General features: G+C 59.9%; 1 protein-coding gene across 1 annotated transcript in view; it reads right to left on the reverse strand.

Annotated features, from left to right (window-relative positions):
• Positions 1-13,390, reverse strand: part of HYDIN (HYDIN axonemal central pair apparatus protein) — a 152,444-nt gene that overhangs the window by 76,107 nt on the left and 62,947 nt on the right. The window contains exons 21-35 of the mRNA XM_069739547.1: positions 9,921-10,222; positions 9,763-9,813; positions 9,608-9,674; positions 9,190-9,258; positions 8,877-9,086; positions 5,311-5,448; positions 4,602-4,779; positions 2,506-2,582; positions 2,300-2,415; positions 2,035-2,171; positions 1,833-1,960; positions 1,570-1,761; positions 1,341-1,490; positions 1,017-1,256; positions 781-943 (exon numbers count right to left, since the gene is read on the reverse strand). Coding sequence (XP_069595648.1) covers positions 781-943; positions 1,017-1,256; positions 1,341-1,490; positions 1,570-1,761; positions 1,833-1,960; positions 2,035-2,171; positions 2,300-2,415; positions 2,506-2,582; positions 4,602-4,779; positions 5,311-5,448; positions 8,877-9,086; positions 9,190-9,258; positions 9,608-9,674; positions 9,763-9,813; positions 9,921-10,222 — 2,218 coding nt within the window. The remainder of the gene's footprint in view (positions 1-780; positions 944-1,016; positions 1,257-1,340; positions 1,491-1,569; positions 1,762-1,832; positions 1,961-2,034; positions 2,172-2,299; positions 2,416-2,505; positions 2,583-4,601; positions 4,780-5,310; positions 5,449-8,876; positions 9,087-9,189; positions 9,259-9,607; positions 9,675-9,762; positions 9,814-9,920; positions 10,223-13,390) is intronic.

Raw genomic sequence — 13,390 nt, forward strand, 5'->3', positions numbered from 1 at the left:
TGCCCTGTACACTGGGTACATACACCGCTCACCGTCCTCTGGAGACATGGTGTACAGTCTCATGGGTCTGTATACAGAGGAGGTTACACTGCCCTGTACACTGGGTACATACACCGCTCACCGTCCTCTGGAGACATGGTGTACAGTCTCATGGGTCTGTATACAACGGAGCATACACTGCCCTGTACACTGGGTACATACACCGCTCACCGTCCTCTGGAGACATGGTGTACAGTCTCATGGGTCTGTATACAGAGGAGGATACACTGCCCTGTACACTGGGTACATACACCGCTCACCGTCATCTGGAGACATGGTGTACAGTCTCATGGGTCTGTATACAGAGGAGCATACACTGCCCTGTACACTGGGTACATACACCGCTCACCGTCCTCTGTGCCCTCTGGAGACCTGTTGTACAGCCTCATGGGTCTGTACACAGCGGAGCATATACTGCCCTGTACACTGGGTACATACACCGCTCACCGTCCTCTGTGCCCTCTGGAGACATGGTGTACGACCTCATGGGTCTGTACACAGCGGAGCATATACTGCCCTGTACACTGGGTACATACACCGTTCACCGTCCTCTGTGCCCTCTGGAGACATGGTGTACAACCTCATGGGTCTGTACACAGCGGAGCATATACTGCCCTGTACACTGGGTACATACACCGTTCACCGTCCTCTGTGCCCTCTGGAGACTTGTTGTACGGCCTCATGGGTCTGTACACAGCGGAGCATATACTGCCCTGTACACTGGGTACATACACCGCTCACCGTCCTCTGTGTCCTGCGCTCCACGCCCTCTCTTCTTTTCCTCCTGAAGATGTCTCTTCTCCTCGTAGTACTCCAGGATTTCTGGTGGGAGTTTCTCTCCAGCTGAGCGTGGTGGGAGCAGAAGGGTCTTCTGAGCATCATAGCCATTCAGCAGCCGCAGAATCTGCACCAAGCACAGAGCGATGGAGCGATCGGTGTGAGCGGTGCCCGGAGAGCGCAGCACGCCCGCTGATTACCTTCTCCTCCTCCACGTACTGCTTGTCCATCTCCAGGGAGTAGAACTCGATGGGAAAGCTGCAGGGATTTCTCACCACGACCTCCACATCATCACCCGAGCTTAGTGGCAGGATGGGACCCAGCTCCAGGACACTGGGGGTAAACTCCAGCTGTGGCTCCAGGCCCTGGCCTTGTGCTAGTATCAGGACTCGCTGGCTGCTCTGCGTCACCTGAAGGACCAGGCGCTGACGGTACAGCTTCTACAAGGAGAGCGCATCACAGCCCACCGTCAGAATCCCACCGCCCGGGTTACATCCCCCAGTGCCATCGCTCGGATTCCTCACCTCTTCCCGTGGCAGAAACTTTATGTCCACGTTCTTCTTCTGGCCGGGAAGCAGGAGGTCATGTGCTGGAATTATCTCGAAGATGGCGGCTTTGGGCTGAGCTTCCTGCCTCAGCTTCTTGCGCAGGTGCATGGGGAGATGTTTGTCTATCTGCAGGGGACGGGAACAATAAGCATTGAGTTCTGCTCCCGCAGGTGTGCCGTGACAGGGACCAGGCTAATGGCGGTACCTTAACTTCAGTCTCCAGGGACATCAGTGTCCACTCGCAGGACACAGGGAGCGGGTTAGATAGCTGAAGAGTGCAGATCTGACACTGACCGACCTGCACAGGACTGAACTCCACCCGCTCGTCCGAAACACACAGGGACGGCATAGTGACCAGCGCCCGCAGACGGAGTGACCACCGGGGTCCCCCATACACCTGCAGGAAGAGATCAGGCCTGAGAGACACATCAGACAGCGAGGTGGCGCCACTATGGACCGAGACCTCACCTGAATGTCCAGCACCACATCCACTGCTCCCGGATGGAGATTCGCACCCTGAGGATCAAACTTCACCCAGAATATCTCGGTCTGACAGCACGGCAGATTCCGGACGCGGTCTAACTCCACGGTGAACCCTACGTGAGGCAGAACGCAGGGACTGTTAATGCCACGGCCGCTCATGGCCGGCGGAGGACGGATATGGTGATACCTGTGCCTGGGAGTCCACGCCTGTCAGCCCGGAAGGACACGGGAAAATGTCCAGTGTTCGTGACTTTAATGATGTGTGATCGGACCTCTCCAACAATTACGTATCCAAAGTCCAGCAGGTATTCTGGGAGGTCGGCCCTGGAACACACAGACAGGCGCGATGGGGGGACCTGAATGTACAGCATGGGGGATGTCATGTGGAGGAAAAGCCTCGTCACATGTGCCCATGAGAACGTAGATGTACAGGCGCCAAGATCAGCACTCACTGCAGCAGCTGCCGGCGTCTCTTCTGGGTGCTGCCCCCCGTTACCCCCTTATCCAGCTCGTCCTCCGCATGCTTCTTAATCAGGAGGCGCTCCACCTCCATCATCAGCAGCGCATCCTGCAAAACACGGCACAGTCCGGTCAGCTCCGCGCGCAGTACATCACTGGACTCACCGCTGACATACACAACCAGGGGCGGCCACCGTACAGAGACTGCGCAGGGCTCCGACTCTCCTCCCCTCAACTGCTCCGCTGCTCTCAGGAACGGCTCAAAACGGTCACCTGCTGGGGGAAGAAATCAGGAAAACTTACAGAACTGCGGGCGAGGCAGGCGATACAGACAATACAGGCAAGGCAGACGATATGGGCGAGGCGGGCAATATGGGCAAGGTAGATGATACAGGTGAGGCAGACGATATGGGCGAGGCGGGCAATATGGGCAAGGTAGATGATACAGGTGAGGCAGACGATATGGGCGAGGCGGGCAATATGGGCAAGGTAGATGATACAGGTGAGGCAGACGATATGGGCGAGGTGGGCAATATGGGCGATACAGACAATACAGGCAAGGCAGACGATATGGGCGAGGCGGGCAATATGGGCGATACAGACAATACAGGCAAGGCAGACGATATGGGTGAGGCGGGCAATATGGGTGAGGTAGATGATACAGGTGAGGCAGACGATATGGGCGAGGCGGGCAATATGGGCAAGGTAGATGATACAGGTGAGGCAGACGATATGGGCGAGGTGGGCAATATGGGCGATACAGACAATACAGGCAAGGCAGACGATATGGGCGAGGCGGGCAATATGGGCGATACAGACAATACAGGCAAGGCAGACGATATGGGCGAGGCGGGCAATATGGGTGAGGTAGATGATACAGGTGAGGCAGACGATATGGGCGAGGCGGGCAATATGGGCGAGGTAGATGATACAGGTGAGGCAGACGATATGGGCGAGGCGGGCAATATGGGCGAGGTAGGCAGGGGGCACAGGAGTGATTCTGAGAAGTGAGGCAGGAGGCACAGGAGTGATTCTGAGAAGTGAGGCAGGGGGCACAGGAGTGATTCTGAGAATTGAGGAAGGAGGCACAGGAGTGATTCTGAGAAGTGAGGCAGGAGGCAGAGGAGTGATTCTGAGAAGTGAGGCAGGAGGCACAGGAGTAATTCTGAGAAGTGAGGCAGGGGGCACAGGAGTGATTCTGAGAAGTGAGGGAGGAGGCACAGGAGTGATTCTGAGAAGTGAGGCAGGAGCCACAGGAGTGATTCTGAGAAGTGAGGCAGGAGGCACAGGAGTAATTCTGAGAAGTGAGGCAGGAGGCACAGGAGTGATTCTGAGAAGTGAGGCAGGAGCCACAGGAGTGATTCTGAGAAGTGAGGCAGGAGGCAGAGGAGTGATTCTGAGAAGTGAGGCAGGAGGCACAGGAGTGATTCTGAGAAGTGAGGCAGGAGGCACAGGAGTGATTCTGAGAAGTGAGGCAGGAGGCACAGGAGTGATTCTGAGAAGTGAGGCAGGGGGCACAGGAGTGATTCTGAGAAGTGAGGGAGGAGGCACAGGAGTGATTCTGAGAAGTGAGGCAGGGGGCACAGGAGTGATTCTGAGAAGTGAGGCAGGAGGCACAGGAGTGATTCTGAGAAGTGAGGCAGGGGGCACAGGAGTGATTCTGAGAAGTGAGGCAGGAGGCACAGGAGTGATTCTGAGAAGTGAGGCAGGAGGCAGAGGAGTAATTCTGAGAAGTGAGGCAGGAGGCACAGGAGTGATTCTGAGAAGTGAGGCAGGAGGCACAGGAGTGATTCTGAGAAGTGAGGCAGGAGGCACAGGAGTGATTCTGAGAAGTGAGGCAGGAGGCACAGGAGTGATTCTGAGAAGTGAGGCAGGGGGCACAGGAGTGATTCTGAGAAGTGAGGGAGGAGGCACAGGAGTGATTCTGAGAAGTGAGGCAGGGGGCACAGGAGTGATTCTGAGAAGTGAGGCAGGAGGCACAGGAGTGATTCTGAGAAGTGAGGCAGGAGGCACAGGAGTGATTCTGAGAAGTGAGGGAGGAGGCACAGGAGTGATTCTGAGAAGTGAGGCAGGGGGCACAGGAGTGATTCTGAGAAGTGAGGCAGGAGGCACAGGAGTGATTCTGAGAAGTGAGGCAAGAGGCACAGGAGTGATTCTGAGAAGTGAGGCAGGAGGCACAGGAGTGATTCTGAGAAGTGAGGCAAGAGGCACAGGAGTGATTCTGAGAAGTGAGGCAGGAGGCACAGGAGTGATTCTGAGAAGTGAGGCAGGAGGCACAGGAGGTGTGCTGAATACCTGTGAGGTTCCGGGGCAGATCCAGGCTGATGCAGGGGAACACTCCCTCTCCTCGCAGGACAATAGTCTCTGCTTCCAGGTGAGCCACCTGCAGATGAATAAAGTGCTGGAAAGTAACGGGGACTCCAGGGAAATAGGAAATGGTGAGAATCTCTTCTCCTCCAGCGGGAACAAGGCCCTGCGGATTAGAGAGCGAGCAGGAGTTCAGACGCGTAAATGAAGAGGTGATGGCGGCCTTGCCCTGCACACACATATACCTAGTACACAACATACACACACTATACACAGAACACACACATTATACATACACACTATCTATACACAGAACACAAACCTATATACACGCACTGAAGTGAGACTCCTGTCCACAGGGGGGCAGACTTTCTCTATCCTCTGTGCAGACACACTACAAAGGAAGCGCAGGGGGCTGCAGTGAGAGTCCTGTCCACAGGGGGGCAGCTCTGTACAGCGCTCCCTCCTACGGTTACATAACGCCGTCCTCACATCCATCTCACTATAACAGCGAGGCTCCGGGTGCAGCACCATCGCCCGCATCTTCTAGTGAGGGACTGGCCACTATGATGTCTGTACTGGGCGCTCCGGCTCTGCTAATGCTGGGGTCATGTAAGGACACGCAGGCGGCAGGCAGAGCCGGAGCCCAACAGTCCTGTATAATAATAACCAGCGGTGGTGGGCAGTGCACACTCACACTCCGGGGCTGGACGTGCGGCTGCCCCTCCGCTCTCTGCTGCTGCCCCTCCGCTCTCTGCTGCAGCACAGTAAATGGGAAGCCGACCCTCCCCGTGTTCCTGAGGACAATCTGGGCCTCGGCCACCCGGTCAATCACCTGTGAAAACAAACAGCTGTCACCCATAATGCTCAGCTTCAGGTACCCTATCAAGCATGCCCTTCCCCTCCGCCAGCAGTGAACCCGCATCACCCCCACCTCCCCTCCGCCAGCAGTGATCCCCGCCTCGATCCCACCTCCCCTCCGCCAGCAGTGACCCCGCGTTGCCCCCACCTCCCCTCCGCCAGCAGTGACCCCGCGTCGCCCCCACCTCCCCTCCGCCAGCAGTGACCCCCCGTCGCCCCCACCTCCCCTCCGCCAGCAGTGATCCCCGCCTCGATCCCACCTCCCCTCCGCCAGCAGTGACCCCGCATCACCCCCACCTCCCCTCCGCCAGCAGTGATCCCCGCCTCGATCCCACCTCCCCTCCGCCAGCAGTGACCCCGCGTCGCCCCCACCTCCCCTCCGCCAGCAGTGACCCCGCGTCGCCCCCACCTCCCCTCCGCCAGCAGTGACCCCGCGTCGCCCCCACCTCCCCTCCGCCAGCAGTGACCCCCCGTCGCCCCCACCTCCCCTCCGCCAGCAGTGATCCCCGCCTCGATCCCACCTCCCCTCCGCCAGCAGTGACCCCGCATCACCCCCACCTCCCCTCCGCCAGCAGTGATCCCCGCCTCGATCCCACCTCCCCTCCGCCAGCAGTGACCCCGCGTCGCCCCCACCTCCCCTCCGCCAGCAGTGACCCCGCGTCGCCCCCACCTCCCCTCCGCCAGCAGTGACCCCCCGTCGCCCCCACCTCCCCTCCGCCAGCAGTGATCCCCGCCTCGATCCCACCTCCCCTCCGCCAGCAGTGACCCCGCGTCGCCCCCACCTCCCCTCCGCCAGCAGTGACCCCGCGTCGCCCCCACCTCCCCTCCGCCAGCAGTGACCCCCCGTCGCCCCCACCTCCCCTCCGCCAGCAGTGACCCCGCGTCGCCCCCACCTCCCCTCCGCCAGCAGTGACCCCGCGTCGCCCCCACCTCCCCTCCGCCAGCAGTGATCCCCGCGTCACCCCACCTCCCCTCCGCCAGCAGTGATCCCCGCGTCGCCCCCACCTCCCCTCCGCCAGCAGTGACCCCGCGTCGCCCCCACCTCCCCTCCGCCAGCAGTGATCCCCGCGTCGCCCCCACCTCCCCTCCGCCAGCAGTGACCCCGCGTCGCCCCCACCTCCCCTCCGCCAGCAGTGATCCCCGCGTCGCCCCCACCTCCCCTCCGCCAGCAGTGACCCCGCGTCACCCCACCTCCCCTCCGCCAGCAGTGACCCCGCGTCACCCCACCTCCCCTCCGCCAGCAGTGATCCCCGCCTCGATCCCACCTCCCCTCCGCCAGCAGTGACCCCGCATCACCCCCACCTCCCCTCCGCCAGCAGTGATCCCCGCCTCGATCCCACCTCCCCTCCGCCAGCAGTGACCCCGCGTCGCCCCCACCTCCCCTCCGCCAGCAGTGACCCCGCGTCGCCCCCACCTCCCCTCCGCCAGCAGTGACCCCGCGTCGCCCCCACCTCCCCTCCGCCAGCAGTGACCCCCCGTCGCCCCCACCTCCCCTCCGCCAGCAGTGATCCCCGCCTCGATCCCACCTCCCCTCCGCCAGCAGTGACCCCGCATCACCCCCACCTCCCCTCCGCCAGCAGTGATCCCCGCCTCGATCCCACCTCCCCTCCGCCAGCAGTGACCCCGCGTCGCCCCCACCTCCCCTCCGCCAGCAGTGACCCCGCGTCGCCCCCACCTCCCCTCCGCCAGCAGTGACCCCCCGTCGCCCCCACCTCCCCTCCGCCAGCAGTGATCCCCGCCTCGATCCCACCTCCCCTCCGCCAGCAGTGACCCCGCGTCGCCCCCACCTCCCCTCCGCCAGCAGTGACCCCGCGTCGCCCCCACCTCCCCTCCGCCAGCAGTGACCCCCCGTCGCCCCCACCTCCCCTCCGCCAGCAGTGATCCCTGCGTCGCCCCCACTTCCCCTCCGCCAGCAGTGACCCCGCGTCGCCCCCACCTCCCCTCCGCCAGCAGTGACCCCGCGTCGCCCCCACCTCCCCTCCGCCAGCAGTGACCCCGCGTCGCCCCCACCTCCCCTCCGCCAGCAGTGACCCCGCGTCGCCCCCACCTCCCCTCCGCCAGCAGTGACCCCGCGTCGCCCCCACCTCCCCTCCGCCAGCAGTGATCCCCGCGTCACCCCACCTCCCCTCCGCCAGCAGTGATCCCCGCGTCGCCCCCACCTCCCCTCCGCCAGCAGTGACCCCGCGTCGCCCCCACCTCCCCTCCGCCAGCAGTGATCCCCGCGTCGCCCCCACCTCCCCTCCGCCAGCAGTGACCCCGCGTCGCCCCCACCTCCCCTCCGCCAGCAGTGATCCCCGCGTCGCCCCCACCTCCCCTCCGCCAGCAGTGACCCCGCGTCACCCCACCTCCCCTCCGCCAGCAGTGACCCCGCGTCGCCCCCACCTCCCCTCCGCCAGCAGTGATCCCCGTGTCGCCCCCACCTCCCCTCCGCCAGCAGTGACCCCGCGTCGCCCCCACCTCCCCTCCGCCAGCAGTGATCCCCGCGTCGCCCCCACCTCCCCTCCGCCAGCAGTGACCCCGCGTCACCCCACCTCCCCTCCGCCAGCAGTGACCCCGCGTCGCCCCCACCTCCCCTCCGCCAGCAGTGACCCCGCGTCGCCCCCACCTCCCCTCCGCCAGCAGTGACCCCGCGTCGCCCCCACCTCCCCTCCGCCAGCAGTGACCCCGCGTCGCCCCCACCTCCCCTCCGCCAGCAGTGATCCCCGCGTCGCCCCCACCTCCCCTCCGCCAGCAGTGACCCCGCGTCACCCCACCTCCCCTCCGCCAGCAGTGACCCCGCGTCGCCCCCACCTCCCCTCCGCCAGCAGTGATCCCCGTGTCGCCCCCACCTCCCCTCCGCCAGCAGTGACCCCGCGTCGCCCCCACCTCCCCTCCGCCAGCAGTGACCCCGCGTCACCCCACCTCCCCTCCGCCAGCAGTGACCCCGCGTCGCCCCCACCTCCCCTCCGCCAGCAGTGATCCCCGTGTCGCCCCCACCTCCCCTCCGCCAGCAGTGACCCCGCGTCGCCCCCACCTCCCCTCCACCAGTAATGACTCCGCGTCGACTCCACCTCCCCGCCACAATCCCCGTGTCGCCCCCCTCCCCACCACAACCCTGCGTCGCCCCCCCACAACCCCCGCGTCGTCCCCCCTCCCCACCACAACCCCCCCGTCTTCCCCCCCTCCCCACAACCCCCCCCCCTCCCCACCACAACCCCCGCATCGCCCACCCTCCCCGCCATTGGGCGTGACCCCTTCGTCACCCCCTCCCCGCCGCCGGTCATGCCCGTGTGTCACCCCCACTGTCCGCATCATACCCCATCTGTATGTGCAGGTTAGCACATGCGTGTGCCCTAGTGTCACAGCTAGGACACGCACACCGGCCGCCGTCCCCCCGCTCCTGCCACACGTACTCCATGTTACCTGGACTCCAAAGTCGATTTCTCTGGTGCTCAGATCATAGCTGACGAGCGAGGCTTCACCATACAGGCTGATTTCATACACTGGCCCCCCATAAACCGTACACAGGGCCCGGACCCCGCCGCTGACGCCTGTGTGGCCATAGAATGTAAATGACACGACCTGACTCTCTCCCGGCTGCAGGGTCCCAAACTGAGGAAGAACGTCAAACACCTGCAGGAGAACATCAGAGACCCCCGGTGGTGGGAAATTACAGGAGATGCTGACCCTCAGTGGTGGGGAAATTACAGGGGGCAGACACCATGACCCTGCATACCTCCTCTACTCCGGTGGTCCCGCGTTCTTCTGCCACCATTACGCCATCTCCAGTGCCCGGTGTCACAGACTGAAAACCGAGGGGATGAGATGAGGAAGAGAGAAGCAGCTCGGCCACATGGGAAGCCCCAGGGGGGATTCTGGATTTTATTGTCCCCAACTCTTATTTGGTGAAGGAAATAACCTGCCAGCAGACGTCTAGCCTTCTACTGGGAATACGTGCCTGCTCTGCTGAGTGTGCACGAGGGGAGCGACAGAGAGAGCGGCTGACCGCCATCTAACGTGGGGCCTGAGGTGCCCATCAGGCTTCTGTGCAAGCATGGACGGCAATTCGTGGCCTGGCTGCGGAGCGTGATCACCCTCGAGTCACGGCCACGGTGCGATCCACGGAGGAGACAGAAGAGGACACAGGACCCTACCTCTGGCTGCGGGGTTTGGGCGCAGGTTGCGGGGACAGGAGCTCTTGATTTGTGGGGTTCACGTTGCCTGGAGATTAGAAGGGGTCATTAGATGGTTTTATCACCCACCAGGAGCTGACATCGTGACTACGGATCATGTATGTGGTGACTCCCACCCTCCAGATGGATCAGGGTCTTCTCCAGTATGGTCACCAGGGTCCGACAATCTGCAAAACAGAGCGGTCGACACCAATCATTCCACATCCAGCAAAGAAGGCAGAGGAATGGAGGGAGAGCAGGTCCGGAGGAGATGGGGGCGTCATCAGGGCCTCACCTGCCCTCCGACATGAAGGCCCAGCGGTACTGCACGGGCAGCGGGCTGACGTTGGTCACCTCCAGCTCTCGGGTCAGCTCCGTGTCATTGAGGATGCAGCCAAAGTGGATGTGAGATTGGGGGAAGTGGAGGTTGGGGAAGTGCACCTCGGCCTGCAGGGTGACGTGCTCTGTGTGTGGGTGCTCAGCGAAGCCGATGGACACCACCGACTCCAAGACTCGGCTTTGGAGATCATCAATGAAAGTCGGGTCAAATCTGATGGTCAACTCCACTTCTTCATCCGTGTCCAGGCGTAGAGGACTCTGGAGGGGAAACTGAGGTCACCACATTGTGGGGAAACGGCAGAAAACCCACCCGAACCCTTCCTGCTGCAGGACAGAAAAGCAGGAGGTGCCGGACATGAGCAATAATCTGAGAAGGGAAGCGCAAAATTACAGAGGCGCCACGCTCCCCTGACCTCTGTGCACGACCGATTCCCGTGTCTCCGCGCCCCCGAGATCAGGACCTGAGACCACTCTAGCAGCAGAAAGGGTGTCCTCCCATCGGCCAGAGAGGGGCATTGATGATGACTGGGAAGAGTTGTACAGCACTGGCGCTGACTGGGGGGAGTTTTGGGAAACAGGTGCTGAGTTTTGGGGCACTGGTTCTGACTGTCGGGGAGTTTTGGAGCACTGGTGCAGAGTGACTGTGAGTTTTGGGGCACTGGTTCTGACTGTTGGGGAGTTTTGGAGCACTGCACTGGTGCAGAGTGACGGTGAGTTTTGGGGCACTGATACTGACTAGCGGTGACTTTTGGGGCACCAGTCCTGACTGGCGGTGAGTTTTGGGGAACAGGTGCTGAGTTTTGGGGCACTGGTTCTGACTGTCGGGAAGTTTTGGGGCACTGGTTCTGACTGTTGGGGAGTTTTGGAGCACTGGTGCAGAGTGACGGTGAGTTTTGGGGCACTGATACTGACTAGCGGTGACTTTTGGCGCACCAGTCCTGACTGGCGGTGAGTTTTGGGGCACTGGTGCTTAATGGGGCAGTTTGGGGGAACTAGTGCTAATTGGGGGAGGTTTGAGGCATTGGTGCTGACTGGAGGGGCAGTTTTGGGGCACTGGTGCTGAATGGGGCCGTATGGGGGAACTGGTGCTAATTGGGGGAGTTTTGAGGCATTGGTGCTGACTGGAGGGGCAGTTTTGGGGCACTGGTGCTGACTGGAGGGGCAGTTTTGGGGCACCCAATGAAACTGCACAAAAGAGAGAGCTGAAGACAGTTCCTTTCTCTCTCCTGTGTAAGGAGACTCGGCTACAGTACTGCCGGGGACTACTGTTGAGCGTACACCGTGTGCAGAATTATTCGTCAAGTTATATTTTGATCACATGATACTTTTTATACATGTTGTCCTACTCCAAGCTGTTCAGGCTTGAGGGCCAACTACCAATTCAGTAAATCAGGTGATGCGCATCTCTGTAATGAGGAGCGGTGTTGTCTAATGACATCAGAACCCTATATAAGGTGTGCTTAATTATTAGGCAACTTCTTTTCCTTTGGCAAAATGGGTCAGAAGAGAGATTTGACGGCTCTGAAAGTCCAAAATTGTGAGATATCTTGCAGAGGGATGCAGCAGTCTGGAAATTGCCAAACTTTTGAAGCGTGATCACCGAACAATCAAGCATTTCATGGCAAATAGCCAACAGGGTCGCAAGAAGCGTGTTGGGCAAAAAAGGCGCAAAATAACTGCCCATGAATTGAGGAAAATCAAGCGTGAAGCTGCCAAGATGCCATTTGCCACCAGTTTTGCCATATTTCAGAGCTGCAACGTTACTGGAGTAACAAAAAGCACGTGGTGTGCGATACTCGGAGACATGGCCAAGGTAAGGAAGGCTGAAAAACGACCACCTCTGAAGAAGAAACATAAGATGAAACATCAAGACTGGGCCAAGAAATATCTGAAGACTGACTGTTCAAAGGTTTTATGGACTGATGAAATGAGAGTGACTCTGGATGGGCCAGATGGATGGGCCAGAGGCTGGATCAGTAAAGGGCAGAGAGCTCCACTCCGACTCAGACGCCAGCAAGGTGGAGGTGGGGACTGGTATGGGCTGGGATCATCAAAGATGGACTTGTGGGACCTTTTCGGATTGAGGATGGAGTGAAGCTCAACTCCCAGACCTACTGCCGTTTTCTGGAAGACTTCTTCAAGCAGTGGTACAGGAAGAAGTCGGTATCGTTCAAGATAAAAATGATTCTCATGCATGCAGGACAATGCTCCATCACATGCCTCCAACTACTCCACAGCGTGGCTGGCCAGTAAAGGTCTCAGAGAAGAACAAATAATGACATGACCCCCTTGTTCCCCTGATCTGAACCCCATAGAGAACCTGTGGTCCCTCATAAAATGTGAGATCTACAGGGAGGGAGAACAGTCCACCTCTCGGAGCAGAGTCTGGAGGCCGTGGTGGCTGCTGCACCAATGTTGGCTGTAAACAGATCAAGCAACTGACAGAATCTATGGATGGAGGCTGCCGAGTTTCATCAGAAAGAAAGGGGGCTATATTGGGGACTCATTTTGGGGGGTTTTGTTTTTGCATGTCAGAAATGTTTATTTCTACATTGTGTGCAGTTATATTGGTTTACCTGGTGAAAATAAACAAGTGAGATGGGAATATATTTGGTTTTTATTAAGTTGCCTAATAATTCTGCGCAGTAATAGTTACCTGCACAAACAGATATCCTCCTAAGATAGCCAAATCTAAAAAACCCCACTCCAACTTCCAAAAATATTACGCTTTGATATTTATGAGTCTTTTGGGTTGATTGAGAACATAGTTGTTGATCAATAATAAAAATAATCCTCTAAAATACAACTTGCCTAATAACTCTGCACACAGTGCACTGCCGGGGACTACTGTTGGGCGCTACTGCCGGGGACTACTGTTGGGCGCTACTGCTCGGGACTACTGTTGGGCGCTACTGCCGGGGACTACTGTTGGGCGCTACTGCCGGGGACTACTGTTGGGCGCTACTGCTCGGGACTACTGTTGGGCGCTACTGCCGGGCACTACTGCCGGGGACTACTGTAGGGCGCTACTGCCGGAGACTACTGTTGGGCGCTACTGCCGGGGACTACTGTTGGGCACTACTGCCGGGGACTACTGTTGGGCGCTACTGCCGGAGACTACTGTTGGGCGCTACTGCCGGAGAATACTGTTGGGCGCTACTGCCGGGGACTACTGTAGGGCGCTACTGCCGGGGACTACTGTAGGGCGCTACTGCCGGGGACTACTGTAGGGCGCTACTGCCGGAGACTACTGTAGGGCGCTACTGCCGGGGACTACTGTAGGGCGCTACTGCCGGAGACTACTGTAGGGCGCTACTGCCGGAGACTACTGTTGGGCGCTACTGCCGGGGACTACTGTAGGGCGCTACTGCCGGAGACTACTGTAGGGCGCTACTGCCGGGGACTACTGTAGGGCGCTACTGCCGG

This window comes from Ranitomeya imitator, chromosome 9 (genome assembly GCF_032444005.1).
Source record: "Ranitomeya imitator isolate aRanImi1 chromosome 9, aRanImi1.pri, whole genome shotgun sequence".
Classification (NCBI taxonomy): Eukaryota; Metazoa; Chordata; class Amphibia; order Anura; family Dendrobatidae; genus Ranitomeya; species Ranitomeya imitator.